A 15,176-nucleotide genomic window follows, 5' to 3' on the forward strand; every position below is an offset into this window, starting at 1 on the left:
TACTGAACTAATAGAGCAGGATTTATTCAACACTAGGGCACTTAATGCATTTGCTACTGCAATTCACACGTCTCCAAATGCTCCTTCATAAAATATCCCCCTAGGATCTTGATTGACCTGCTCTATAGTCATAAACACAAATGTATGCCCTATATTAATCTATACATGTTTGTAAAGCATGCTAGTTTGTTTTTTATTCTTTATATGAAGCAGGTGTTCGTATATTCTGTCTTTTAATTTTCATAAAGTCTTAGCCACATAAAAAGCCTATACATGCCTCACACATAGCTAAGTAGACCACCTGCTTAGAATCACAGATAAAATGTCCATTGATATTATAACCTACACCATTTAATTTGAAACTGTCACTTTTATATAGGGGCATTGCATCTTCCGCATTTAAACATGCCCATTTGTCTGCCACCCTCTAAACAATATAACGGTGTAGCCATCTTTTAATTTCACTATTTGCCTCTAATAACTGTTTAAAACATTTAACTTTTTATATACTATCAAAGCTTTTTCTCCTACCTTCTCCACTGCCCCCCCCTAATTTAAACACATTCAAATGTTTAAATATACTATTAACCAACTCCCTACTATCTAAACTATACGTAGTAATACATTATTTTCTTTTGTTTATTATTACACAGTTATTAAGGGCAAATATGTGTGTATCAATATGAGTATACTATCTATATTAAAAAAAAAAAACACATAAATTAATTGAGCTAAAAAGAATGAAAATCAAAATATAGAAAAAAAACAAACAAACATTCTTTGTAGGGAAGCGAACCCCCCCTGCACCTCATGCTACTTGTGTATATCAACTGTAAGAACACAACAGCAGGGAAAAGGCAAATTTCTAATTACTGCTCTAATGCAAACTCCCACTAAGTAATTCCAGCATTCTACAATCATATTACTATATAATCAATAATGCCAACATTACAAATGTTCAAAATTCTGAATATTTGACCGAAGAGTTGCCTCCCGCGCGCGTGTGTGTGTGTGTGTGTCCTATATATATATATATATAAACTTATACACACACACACACACACACACACACACACACACACACACACACACACACACACACACACACACAGACACACACACACACACACATATATATATATATATATATATATATATATATATATATATATATATATATATTTATATAGGGTTACCATCAGAAGGTCGATTCACTTCTGCGAAACCGACAATGTTGAATTCTAACATTGTTGAAATACAACTTGCCATAAACCTCAGAACGGGGTTTAACATGGGTCGAGATGGGGGCAAGATTCGTACTTCGACAATGTCAAGTTCGACATTGTCGCCATTCGGCCTCCAGACTTCGACTGAAGTGGGTTCAACTGGACCCACTTCGACCTTCTGATTGTCACCCTATATATATATATATATATATATATATATATATATGTATGGGTCTTTTATACATGATTGAAATTTCAAAACGCCAAAACCCATATGGCCAAGACCATACGTTCGACTTTTGAAATTTCGAATATGTAAAAAAAAAACAAAAAAAAATATCCCAAAACTTACCTACATGTTGCTAGTAGGGGGGAAAGCCACCCTGCACCTCCCACACCCCCTGCTATTTAAATATACCAACTCCGAGATCACACTACAATGCAGAAAATGGAAATGTTCCCATTCCGCGCTATAGTGAGCTGTCCGTTCAGAACGTTCGAACTTCCAAAAGTCGATCATATTGTCTTGGCCGTATGAAAGTCAGCCTTTTGGAAGTTCAGTCATCTGTAGGGGGGACCCATATATATATATATATATATATATATATATATATATATATAGATAGATAGATAGATACATACATACATATATGTGTGTGTGTGCAATGCAAGTGCTTTTGCAGGGGGAACAACCCCCCTTCACCCACACCACCTGCTGTTTATTTATACTGTCTCCAAGATCACACAATCCATGGGAGAAGAGAATATTCTTCTCCTCAGGGACTGTTGGTCTTGAACTCCTGTTGACCATTTGTTTCATTTGACCAACTGGTGATGAGCAAACAGATGTTGGTGTTGCTGGTCATTTTTTCACCAGCTGCCGTAAACCATATACACACACACACATATATATATATATATATATATATATATATATATATATATATATATACACACACAAATAAACACACACACACACACACACACACACACACACACACACACACACACACACACACACACACACACACACACACATAAATATCTAGATCTTATATCTATATACATATATATAGTCACTAGTGTTCATTTGTGAATTCCAAAAAGCTTCAGCTGTGTGAAAACAGAAACTGAAGAATAACAGCCAGTGAAATTGTCATTTTGGGTAAAATTCAATTATTGGTCAGTAAGTACATTACTTGTATACCAGCAAAGAAGAAATTTAGAGAGCTAGAAAGAAATTCAGCCAGAAAAAGTGAAGAGAAAATACTGTATAGGAAGAATCCTGCAGCTGTTCAGCAAAAAGCAAGTCAAGCTTCAGCTTTGGTACAAAAAATGGCTTACAGTAATTTACAGAAAAACAAATAAATCAAATGTACTCAGGAATGATTAAATAAATAAAACATTGCAGGAATATATCAACTCAAATAACAGAAGGTTGAAAAAGTAGAAGAAGCATTAGGTATCTATTTATATGAACTGATCTTCTTCTTTCGGCTTTTCCCGGTTAGGGGTCGCCACAGTGGATCATCTGTCCGCTCATAATTGGCAGTGGAGTTTTACGTTGTCAAGTTGCCAGCCCGGCGCCCAACCTTCCACAGAAGGCACACACAGTCACACCTAGGGCCAATTTAGAGTGTCCAATCCACCTAATGCATGTCTTTGGGATGTAAGAGGAAACCAGAGCACCAGGAGGAAACCCACGCGACCACAGGGAGGACATGCAGACTCCGCACAGAAGGCACCCCAGCCGAGAATTGAACCGGAGAACCTCTTCCTGTGAGGCAGCAATGCTAACCACTGTACCACTGTGGCAGCCCTATTTATATGAACCGATAAAACTGCAAAAATCAGAGGGTGAAATGAAGAAAAGGCTGGCTGAGAATGAGACTTATCAAGAACAGCAGTTTAAAAACATGGTACAGTTAGAAGACAAAGAGGGCAAAGAAAATCTGAAATGTATTTTCTCCTGTACCAGGGAAAATGGAAATAACAGACTATATTAATTTTATGGAAGCACAAATAAGCAAATGGACTTTTATTCCACAGCAGGATTTATTTATTGAACAGGCAAACTGAGTGTTTGCTCCAAACCTGCTCATGAGAAATCAGCCAAGACCTATAATAGTAAAGATGCAAACATAATAGGAGAAATAGGTGATCTGACAAAACTGTGGCAGAAGGGAACAGTATTAATAATTGGAAACAGCACAGTGTTTGTGGAAAATGATTATCCAGTAGACCAGGCAAAATAGAAGCAAATTTACCCCAGCGATCAGAGAATGTTAAGAGGCAAGTGTAAGATTCAAAGACTGGAATTTTGCTGACTTGCTAAACTTGTTCAAGGACTGTAAAGTCCCCCCCTTTATGCCATTAATGTTTAGAAGGACATTGAAAGGAAAAAAATGATTGTAAGGGAAAACAATTTTTGTTCTTATTGGTATCTGTGTAAAACATTTCATGATATAAACTGCATGCTATAGAATAAAGCAGTTTTGTATAATGTGTATCAGGGGTATTTTAAATGTGGAGGGGGGTCTTTTCAGTGAATGTTGTAGGTGTTAAAGATATTAAAGTAAACAAGTACTTTTTAGTTATAGGAAATATTTGTTTTACAGTATAACAAGAAGAGAAGAAAAGCCAGACAGAAGCAAGATTAAGTTAATAAGCTGTGATCTTGGCCTGCTGGGTGGGTCTGGGCTAAATATGTGCATTGCTTGAACTGTATATAGAATTAACATAATTTCTCTTATTTTTACAAGGGTGGATGTCTACATTAATGCCCTTCTCTTAAACTATAAACAAGTGTTTTTTTTTAAAGTAAGTAGGCCTGAAAATAAAATGATGAAATACAAAAATGTTAAGCTCCTTACCTCTGCAAAGATATTAGCTTGTTTTTATCATTATCCAATATTCTCAGAGGGAGTCAAGAAATCTGTAGTTGAAGGTAATCATACATTCTGTTCTCAATGAAATTTGCAAAGATTTCTTCAGTTATTTGAGTCTACAAAAGAAGCTGCTGTTAAAAAAGGGATAATTGGAAGGGCATACAAAATATTGCAAAATAATAAGAAGAATCAATCAGAGGGGATTAAAAAAAGATTGGGAAGAGACTGAAAAAGAAACTTACAAGTGAACAATGACAGGACATATATAAGGCTCCTAAATATGCAACAAAGTCCAGAAGGTTTAGGAGTTTTGCTTGGAAATGTTTGCACACACATTTTTATGTCCCAAGTGGACTTCAAAAACTATTTTCTCAGGTAGATAGCAAATGTTGGGGGTGTGATGGGGAAGAAACAGGTAACTGGGAACATATGTTTTGTGAGTGTAACGAGTTGGCAGGGTTTAAAAATTCCATACAAAGTACTCTGTCAGTAATTTTTAGCGAGCAAATGGCTGTAAGGAAGGAAATGATTCTTTTGTGCTGGGACACAGGAACTGAAATTGCCTAGACATAGTAAGGCCTTGTTAAGTTTACTTCTGTTGTCTGCTAAAAAAAGCAAATACTAGAAAATGGAAATCAACCACTAAACCAACTGTACATGAAGTACAGACTATCATAAAACAGATAAAAAAGTGGAACTGGGATCTTTAAAAAGGGAGGGAGCAAATTTCATAGAAAAACATGAAAATTGTGGGAACAATATATGCATGACAATATTCAAGATGAGGAGGAGGAATGAGGTTTAAGGGAAAGCAATAATTAAGCAAATTATGTAATGTTGGATTGGTGATAGTTACAAAGAAAAAAAGATGTCTGATGTACAATATATGTAAAAGGAAAATGATAATATTGTTTGTTTTCTTTTCTGACAATGCATGTTTTCCTATGTCTTAAGTTGATAAGTTAATAAAGGTATATAATTTTGAAAAACAAAACTTTACCTTGATGAAATTCACAAATTCACATGTTGTGAGCTTCACCCCAAACACCTTTTGCAAATATACATTTAATCTGAAGACTCACAATCATGGAGAAAATGGAAAATCACAAAGAAAGAAGTTACTGCTGGCACAGAAACAGAAACCAGGCCCACAGTAATTTACTATGGAGAATAGAGATTGAGAATGTCAACATCTGTGAGTCTGAATGAATCACAATCAAAAATAAAAAAGTCAGAGCAAGGTATGTACACAGAAGAAGAGAACAAAGAGGTTAACTTTTATGACCAGAGAGACAGCAGTTGCATTTTCCTAAGTCTTGGAATGTGTTCTTATTTGTGAATGACAATGGGGTAAAAAGAATGATCTTTAAGAAAAGAAGGGAGAGATTCCCATAGACTGGGACCAAGGACTGAGAAAACATCTGTGCAGCAAAGTCTAGTTTAGGGTGTGTTGGAGGAGAATAGAGTGAGCGCTTTACTCCTTCCAAATTAGGACTTCAGTTCTGAAGAAGTCCTAATTTGGAAGGACAAAAGTGCACAGTCTATTCTTTATTTTAATAATAAAGTTTAAATTATAACTTCTTGATCTCCAGTTCATTAATATGAGCTGTTGTGGCTAGCAGATTCTGCTTTTGGTTCTTTGTTTTCACTGCTGATCTGGTGTTCATGGTTTTGCAATTTGAACATTACCAATTTATCCAATCTGTATCTTTGATGATATGCAGGAAACCACAGATCTTGATGACAGCCAATATGAGCACAAAAAGGACAAGCAAATTCCACAAAGCAGGCACTTTCGAAGGAAACCAAACTAAAGAACCAAGCACTATGAGGCAGCGATGCTATCACTGTACCACTGTTATGTCCCTACTGTTTCACTTTTTAAATGAATTTGTACAATCTATATGTAACATTGAGCCTTTCTGATACCAGTGCTACTTATTTGCTGAAAAAAATTATAAACCAAAATAAGAGGATTTTTGAAACTGACAAAAATCCGTATAATTGCAATGATTTCACATCTAACTCCAGAAACATACTGCATCAGCTAGGAATCTGTAGGGCAGAGCAGTGCTTTGCATGGCTTACTTTTCTCATCTGGCCATGAAAATTCAATTCTAGTCTTTTAAGTAGAAAAGTAATATTTCGCTTGGTTGCTAATTAACTTATTAGACTGACACAGTCATGCTACTGGGTGTATAAAAATAAACATAAGTTTGGTTGCTGTACAATTCTTTGGTACTGGGCAATGAGTTGTAAACCTGCACATGTGAAAAATGTGGACACGGAAACGTACTCCTGCTTCCTGGTCACTCTTACGAAAAGGGTTTCTGTTTACATGTGTCTCTTTTAATAAAACAACTCACTTTTTTATTATTTTAAATGCTTCAAATCTATGTTGATAACTGTATTTTAAGCATATTCAGTCCATCTCAAAAGTTACTTGTATATACACGTACCTGGTATATGACTAGCCACAGATGTCTTTGGTTGCTGAGTTATAGGTGTGTTCAACATGTCACTACCATGTGTCTGAAGAGGTGGCTTTTTCCCAGTAGGATGTTCTAAAGAAACATCTCCCGTTTCTTGCTTCAGTCCCTTTGTCCTCCCTTGAGCATTACTTTCTGCTGCATCAGTTGTTGTCTTGTGACCAGTATTATCTTGTGGGAAAAAACAAAAACAATTAAAAATACTTATTTTTTTCAGGCAACATTATGATCACTATACTTTCTTCATAAGTCTTCAGTTATTGGCTCAGACATTATAAAGGTGTACAGTGAAGCCTGACATTCATTTTACAAGCCTACTTATGACAAAAGTGGCCAACAATGAAACTGTATATTTCCTGTTGAAACAATGCACTGCCTTGCAGTGCTGTATTATGTGGTGGCATGCTCCTCCACATATTACTTTTATGCATTTATTCCCTAACAAATAACTAAGAAGATGAAAAGGTGCCCCCAATAGGTTCATAGGTAGGTACTAGGCTATCTGCCCTAGGGCCTATACAAGCCTAGCCAAAAAGGTACCCTGGCTTTCGCCACCCAAGAAAATTATTTTCCTGTGCCCCTGTCGAGCAGAGCCACAGAGGTGATCCCCGGGGTGAATTTCCTATTTCCCATCCAGTCATCAAGATTCTTCTTGAAGAGTGCTAATGAGGAGCTTTGTTTGATATAGATAGATAGTTTGTTCCGGAGTATGGGAAGTCTCAGGGATAGGAATCTATCCCTCCAGCATGTTCTGTTTATTGTGGTGACAAGATTTAGGTCCCTAGAGTGTGTAGCTCAGATGGATTGGGATTTCTTTAAGTGGAGCATGTCCAACATTTCTGGGTTTGACATAGCTTTGTATGTTAGGCAGAGATCACCTCTGAGTAGGCGATATGCACTGGAGTAAAGCTGGAGTTTTTTGAGACGGTCTGCGTAGGGCACCTGTTTGAGGCCGGTAATCCTCTTTGTGAGGTATTTCTGCGGCCTTTCCAGTTGTTGTAGATGTCTTGTGAAGTACATACCAAAAGGGGCGTTCTACTCTATAGTGGTTCTAATGAGTGATGAGTAGAGGGGAACAATGATCTCTTTTTTCCTGGATGAGAAACCTTTTTTGAAGAGGTGTGCCATGTAAAAGGATTTCCTGACTACTGTGGCAATGTGATTATCAAAGGAGAAACTACTATCCACCTGTGTCTCAAGGTCCCTTACCACAATTTCAGTGTTAAGTAGACTACCACCTATGTGGTAGCTGATGGTTACGGAGTTTTTACCAAAGGGGATGACAATGCACTTTTATTGAGCTTGAGGCCATGGCTTTGACACCAGCCATCTGTCTCAGTGAGGCCCTTTTGCAGGATGTCCACATCATTAGGAGTTTCAATTATGGCTCCTAGTTAGCAGTCATCTGCGAACTTCATTAGCCAAAGACCTTCTGTGTTAGCCTGTACTTCAGAAAAGTAGATACCAAACAGGAGAGGACCCAGGACTGAACCCTGTGGTACTCCACTTGTCACTGGTCTGAAGTCGGATGTGGAGTCTGCTACTTTCACAGTGTTTGTTCTGTCAGTGAGCCAATTGGCAACCCATCTTGTGACGTAGGGATTTATACCTAGTTTAGTGAGTTTATCTATAATTCCAGAGTGGGGGATGGTGTCAAAAGCCTTGGTGAGATCTAGATAGGCTGTGTGAACCACCTTACCCTTGTCTATGCCTTTGGTGTGCTTCAAAGAAGTCAGTCAGGTTTAGGAGACATGATCTGCCTTTTACAAACCCGAACTGGGTGGGGTCCAGAGTTTGGAGATTACCAATGTCTTTGTTTATAAGTTCCATGATGATATGTTCCATGGCCTTGCAGGCCAGGCTCATTAGGCTAATGGGGTGGTAGTTCCCAGGGTCCGTGGTGGCTCCCCCTTTGTGGAGTGGGATAACTGTCACTGTGCGCCATTCAGTGGGCACAAAGCCTGAGGTGAGGCTATAATTGAACATGGTGCTCAGGTGGGGTGCCAGTTCATTCTGTAGTTCATGTAGAATGCAGCCTGGGATGTTGCCAGGTCCCATGGATGCTGTGTTCTTGGCTTTGGAGAGTGTGGTTTTTACCTGTGCAGGTGTGAGGTATAGAGATGGGCCCTTTAGGGGGTGGGGGGTAAAGTTAGCACTGAACCTGTCTACCAGGATGTTGGCAATATCAGTTGGTTCTGTATATTTAGTGCCATTGTGCTGTAACTCAGAGCAGATCTGAGTGTTGCCATTGAGATTCTTGACATAGCTATAGAATGCTTTGTGGTTGTTGTTAGAATCAGTGGTGATTTTGTTTTCATAACTAGCTTTGGAGGATTTTATGAGGGATTTCAACTTCTTACTGAGGCTGAACAGGGAGTTCTTCCAGTCATGGGATTTTACTCTTTTTTGCAACAGTTTCTTTCTTCTTTTGCAGAGTTTGTTTATGGCAGGGGACCACCAGATTGGCTTCCTTTTTTTGGAGGATAGCATCTTGGTTCTGTTAGGGATAGCATGATTTATGCACTCGTGTAAGTGCTTATAAAGTGGATTTGTGTATGATTCAGCAGTCATACCTCTATTGTCCGTCTGTATAAGTGTTGTGAAGTTTGCCACTTCTGTCTTTAGAAGCGTGAAGATGGCTTTGGAGAAATTTTTACAGTGGTTTCCCTAATGGGGGGTGGGGGCAGGATTTCCAGGCTGATTAGCTTGTGGTCAGATCTGACCAACAAGGAATTGACCTCTGGTGTGGAACACCGGTCACCCATGTTGGTAATGACCAGGCCTAGGATATTGCTTCCCCTGGTGGGGGTGTGCATAAGTTGATCCAAGGCTTTGGAATTTATGAATTTCAGAAAACGTTGAGCAAAAGAGCTGGTACATGAGTAGTTTTCCCAGTTAATGGTGGGGTAGTTGAAATTGCCCATTATTAGGGTGTCGTGTGTTGTACTCTAATATTTTCCAGTGTATCAAGAAATGAGGAGTGGGAATCCTGGGGCATGGTGGGGGATCTGTAGCAAGTTACAATTTGGATTGCGGTCTTGCCCAGAGTTAGTTGCACTTGGATAATCTCAAATGCATTATGCTAAGCAACTAGTCCGGAGGTGTGGATATCCTTAATGAATATGGACACTCGTCCACCTTTAGTGTTTCAGTCCAGGTTAGGTGGCTGAAAGGTGTGATATGAATTATAGCCTGGTAATGCAGGGGTGCTCTCTGGAGCCTTGAACCAGGTCTCTGTCACTGCACAGATGTCGATGTTCTCCATTTTAAGGAGTGCCTCGAATTAATGCATTTTGAGGTTTAGACTTCTAGCATTGAGTAGCATTACCCTCAGATTTTGCTTGCTTGTACCTGTTATGGTGGTGAATTTGTCATTTGAACCTTGCCTAAAAAAGGCACTATGGGGGTAGCAAGAGCCTTAGCCAGTATCCGGAATACCAAGGGCGACAGGTGCAGGCAAAGCATCGTGGTCTGTCAATCATGTCATCCCAGGCAGACAGATACTGAATCCCCTTAGAATGACACCCGAAGCTTAGCCAATTGTTGAAGTCAATCATTTTGTCCTTGTACTGTGGTATCATTCTGGGTGATGGCAGGATGCTACTCAGGTCTAGGGTCATACCTGTCTGGGCTACAAGATCGAAGAGCTTCTCCATGTCTCTTTTCATGTAGTCCAGGGAGGTATGTCTCAGGTCATTCACACCAACATGTACAATGACATGGATTTCCTGAAGCAAAAGCTATAGTTATTTTCTGATGGCTAAAATGTCCTGTACTTCACTGCAGCTCTTGTACTTAACCATCAGGATATGAGAAATAGTGTACTCTGGACCTAGGTCTTGGATATGCAGATGAATACAACTTTCCCAGCTGGACCAGTTACCCCAAAATTTATCTAAATGTCTGATAATTTTAAAGGTGTATTTCTGTGGGATGGGAAAACCCATATATAATACAATGTTAGCAAAGGATGAGCTCCCTGTACCCCCTGCAATTTATTACAATTAACCTCAGGATTGCTGTACCTTAGCATAGAGGTTACCCCCACACAGTAATTTTTATTTTGTGTCTGAAGTTTCAGCTTTGTTTGGCTGATTTGCCATTTCCTGAACTGGGTCACACTTCATTATGCCTCCTGTCCTACATTCCTGTGGAGCATGTATAACCTAACTGCAGGAAAGATGCATGATAAAGTTCACAGGACTGTATCACATGTTAGCTGGGGCAGAGACCAGTCTTCTCTATGTAAGACAGCAAGCCCGAAACAAATATCAAACAAGCAGGTAATCCCAGACTAATGATAACCAAACCATAAGCTAAAATGCTATCACACTGTACTTATTTACACATATGCAAAAAAATCAGAAGTGTGGCGCAGTTGTTCTCATCTAATAATAATTACACATCAAGTGTGTCTGTATAAGCAGGATTAGGGTTAGATCCCATCATAAATAATATATCATAAGGTGCTGATTAAATCAGTCAATAAGAAGAACCAAAATAACACAGAAATAGGGCACTGTGGTGGTGGAGTGTAACTTCTGAAATGACAAGCAACACCATAAAATGTATGAGTACACATCCCAGCCAAAACAACATTTCCTGTAGGCATTTAACCATTCCCAACACATCACAGAAATGCACAGGAAATTTTCTTCAACTAATAAGTGACAACAAGTAGTAACAAGCAATTCAAATTATATTAACACAATTCAAGAGCATGGAGACAGCATTTCATAACAGGAGTAGTGAAGTGGGCATTATATACATATATTATAACTACTGATATTGCTGACTTAGGAAACTACAAAAAATGAAACTCAGAGTTACAGAGTAAGAGGAATGGGAATGTGGAAGAATGGCCAGAAGCAAAGGATTTTATTCTAGTGGAGAATAAAGAAATGCAAAGGATGGTAAAGATAGCTGCTTGGAAAGATAGAGACGAGTATGATGGTTAAGAGAGAAAATGAAAAAAGGAAAATAAGACGCATAAGAAAGGGTATGTAGAAATCATCTATTGGCTGAGGCAGGGGAATACATGCAAGTCACTCTTTCCTTCATTCTATAAGAAGAAAACTTTAACTCCACAGCACTTATACTATGAGTAACAAAAATGATGGCCTTCTGACCCTCTGTATATTGGGAATAAAACAACTTGACATTTCACACAGAGGATTAACTTTGCCTATTGGAAGTTTAACATCTTCTTATTCTATTCTGAACATTAGCCTACCTACAGTAGATGGCTTTGCCTTCCTAAGTACTTCACTGGAACTAATTTAATAAATAAAACATTCCTACTACAATAAGTACTGTGGAAATACTGTACATGTAGTATCTTGACAGGTCTGTGATTTTCAAGGAATTAATATCCATTTCAAGACAGTCCTGAGCCCTCTTCCACAACTGCTTGTTGTGCCTATGGAAGTTCCTTCACTACTGTATTCAGCAAGCTGTTTTAACTACTGCTGCTGTTGTAGTGGAGTTTGGTTATATAACTGGTAAGTAATTTAAGGTGTTTGGATTATATGATAGGACACAGCATAAATTTGTTTTAGTGGTGAAGACTACAAGATTAAAGAATTTCAGTATTTGCATCAAACTAAAAATGGGAAATTAAATAAGAAAATGGGAATTGTAGGACTTCTGAGATGGTTGTATACTGATCAAAAGATTATTTTTAGCTCTCCGAGTGTTAAAAAAGAAATATAAATAATGGCTAAAAATTCTGCCAACTTGAGTAAAATTCAGTTACTGGCAAGTAAGTACCCTTGCCTGGATGCCAGCAAAGAAGAAATTTAGAAAATCAGAGGTAGAAATAAAAAAAAGGCTGGCTAAGTATGAGACTTATCTAGAACAAGAACAGCTGTTTCAAAAAATGGTAGTTAGAAGACGAAGCATGCATTGAAAACTTTAGATTTTCTGCAGTACTAGAGAAAGTGGCAGGAACAGACTGTACTAATTTTATGAAAGCACAAACAAGCAACTGGAATAGTATTTCACAGCAGGATTTGTTAATTGAAAGGGCATATTGAGGGTTTGCTACAAACCTGGTCATGACAAAGTAGGCCAGACCTGTAGTAGTAAAGATGCAATCATACCAGTAGAAAAAGTTGATCCTGACAAAAATGTGGCAGAAAGGAAAATTATTAAAAACTGGAGACAGCAGACTGTTTGTGGAAAATGATTATTTACTGTACATCAGGCAGAACAAATGCAAATTTATCCCAGCAATTAGATTGTCATGAAGCAGGTGTGAGATTCAAGCAGTTGTATCCAGCTGTCTTCATAATACTTTTTCCTGAAGGATCAAATACACATTTTGGTGCAGAAGAGATGAAGGGGGAAATAGAAAAGTTTAGTTAACTCTACTTCTCATTTTTCTGACAATAAAGCTCATAGAAAAAGAGAGAGAGAGAGATTTACCAGTTAAACCCTTTCCAATATTCCAAAGCAAAATGCTTGAGAGATAGAAAAAAGTGCAGAAGTTGACTAGAAGTATCAAAAGTACCTTGGACTTGAACCAGAGTCTGGTGTTGGGAGATGGAGATAAACAGGAGAAAACAGCACAGCAACACTGAAATTAGTGAATAAATGCAAGATTATAAAGCAGCAATCAAATTTGTGAAATATGGCTTTGCAAGAAAAAGTGGCTGAGAAAAATTGTCCTTTTGTTGACTTTGTTAAACTTGTAAGTGAACTATAAAGCATATGTCCCACTTTATGTCATTAATACTTGGAAGGACACTAAAAGGAGAAAAAGTAATGAAGTAAAACAATGTTTATTCTTAGTGGTATATGTATAAAATAGTTCATTATATAAACTGCATGTCATATAGTAAAGCAGTTTTGTGTAGTATACGGTCAGGAGTATTTTAAATGTGGGGGTGTAGGGAGTCTTTTTAGTGATTGTTGTATGAGATAAATATATTAATGTAAATTATTTTTTAATTGGACAGAATATGGCCTTTATAATGTAATACGAGAAGAAAAGCTGGGAAAAGCAAGTTTAAGTTAGTAAGCTGTCATCTTGGAATGCTGGGGAGAGGATGGGGTGCAAAAGTTCACTGATTATATTATACTGTATTTAGAGCTGAGATGCTTTCTCTTATTTTTGCAAAGGTGGATGTCTGGATTAATGCCCTTGAATAATGTATAAACAAATGTTATTTGTAAGCATGTAGAATTTAAAAATAAGACAAAATGATGAAAGCTATGAAAAGTGCTAAATTTCTAGCATACGCAATGATATTAACTTGTTTTTCTTCTTTTCTAATACCCTCCCTAACCTACACTCCTATACCTTCCACTACTATACTCATCACACACCCTTCACTACTATCTTAGGCTCCTCACACTTTTTTCTCTTTTTCTGTTTCTTTCAGTTTTATCTGGCTCTACCTGTTACTTTAGCCAAACCCTGTACTATATCTTCCTACATAATTTCTGGTACTACAAATGTGCCTTAAATTATGAACATGCATTAAAATAACTGTTAATGCACTCTGTAAAAGTGAACACCCATATTATTAAAATATATATTAATGACTCTCATCAATGTGTTAATTACCTATCTGCTTTAACCAAAATAACTTGCTGTCACCTTATCTAAAGAAACACTGTGCAAATGAACTGTATCAATACCCATTTTGTTGGAAACTATAACAAAGACTGCCATCAAGATGTTTATTGCCTGTCTTAAAAAAAAAAAACTTGACAACTTCTCAAAAGAAATATTGTGCAAATGAACTACATCAATAGTAGAATGATGTTACATTGTATTAGATTTGTGTTAAATGAAGCTTTTCTCCTCAGGCCTCCACTGAGGAAGAGCTCTGCTTAGTCAGACTACCCGGACAACAAAGACAAACAAATAAATACAGTATCCACTAGCAAATGTTCAGCAGGGGTCAGGAATTCTGCAGCTGAAAGTAGTTGAACATTCTGTTCTTTGCTGAGTGAAACTAACAAAGATTCCCTCATGTATCTGCAGAGTTGCTACTATGTTCTTGTCATTGCTGACTATGTTTCCATGGAGACAAGCTGTCAGTAGGTTCAAGCAATTAATCCTGAAATTTCTGAGCATTCTTTGCTGAGGGAATTGCAAAATTTAAAGGTATAAGGGCAAGCAGTTCAATGAAAAACAAAGTTAAAAATTATTGGAAGTGAATAAGAAATAGCAGTTTCCCTAGCAGCCTTAATACTTTAATGCACTGAACAGAAATTTGTATAATTTAATTTTATTTAAAGATAGCCAGTGCACTTTTTCTTAGTGCAAAAAGTTAATGTTTTTGAAAGGATGCAATCTGTTTCATACGTCAGGGAGGGGAACAGGGATAAAAGAAGAGGCTCAAGCAGTGTAAGTGGGAGCACAGGCTGTGGCATGAACTTTAGCATGAGTAAGCTTAATTTTAGGTTAGGTAATGTCTCTGACTACAGCTCATTATTTGGGGGAATTTATCCAATCTATAGGGTTAAACTTCATTTTTTGAAAATGTTCATAGTTTTGTGTTTTCACTCTAAGTTAAGAGGTGAGAGGGATGTTCTGCAAATGTACTTAGTTTTTTGTTTGA

General features: G+C 37.6%; 1 protein-coding gene across 2 annotated transcripts in view; it reads right to left on the minus strand.

The window, feature by feature from the left end:
- Window positions 1-15,176, minus strand: part of LRP11 (LDL receptor related protein 11) — a 730,391-nt gene that overhangs the window by 355,668 nt on the left and 359,547 nt on the right. For both annotated transcript variants that reach the window (XM_044069066.1, XM_044069073.1), the window contains one exon: window positions 6,574-6,774. In XM_044069066.1, the coding sequence (XP_043925001.1) occupies window positions 6,574-6,774 (201 nt within the window). The remainder of the gene's footprint in view (window positions 1-6,573; window positions 6,775-15,176) is intronic.

This window comes from Protopterus annectens, chromosome 1.part0 (genome assembly GCF_019279795.1).
Source record: "Protopterus annectens isolate FY-2018-M chromosome 1.part0, PAN1.0, whole genome shotgun sequence".
In the NCBI taxonomy this organism is placed as follows: domain Eukaryota; kingdom Metazoa; phylum Chordata; order Ceratodontiformes; family Protopteridae; genus Protopterus; species Protopterus annectens.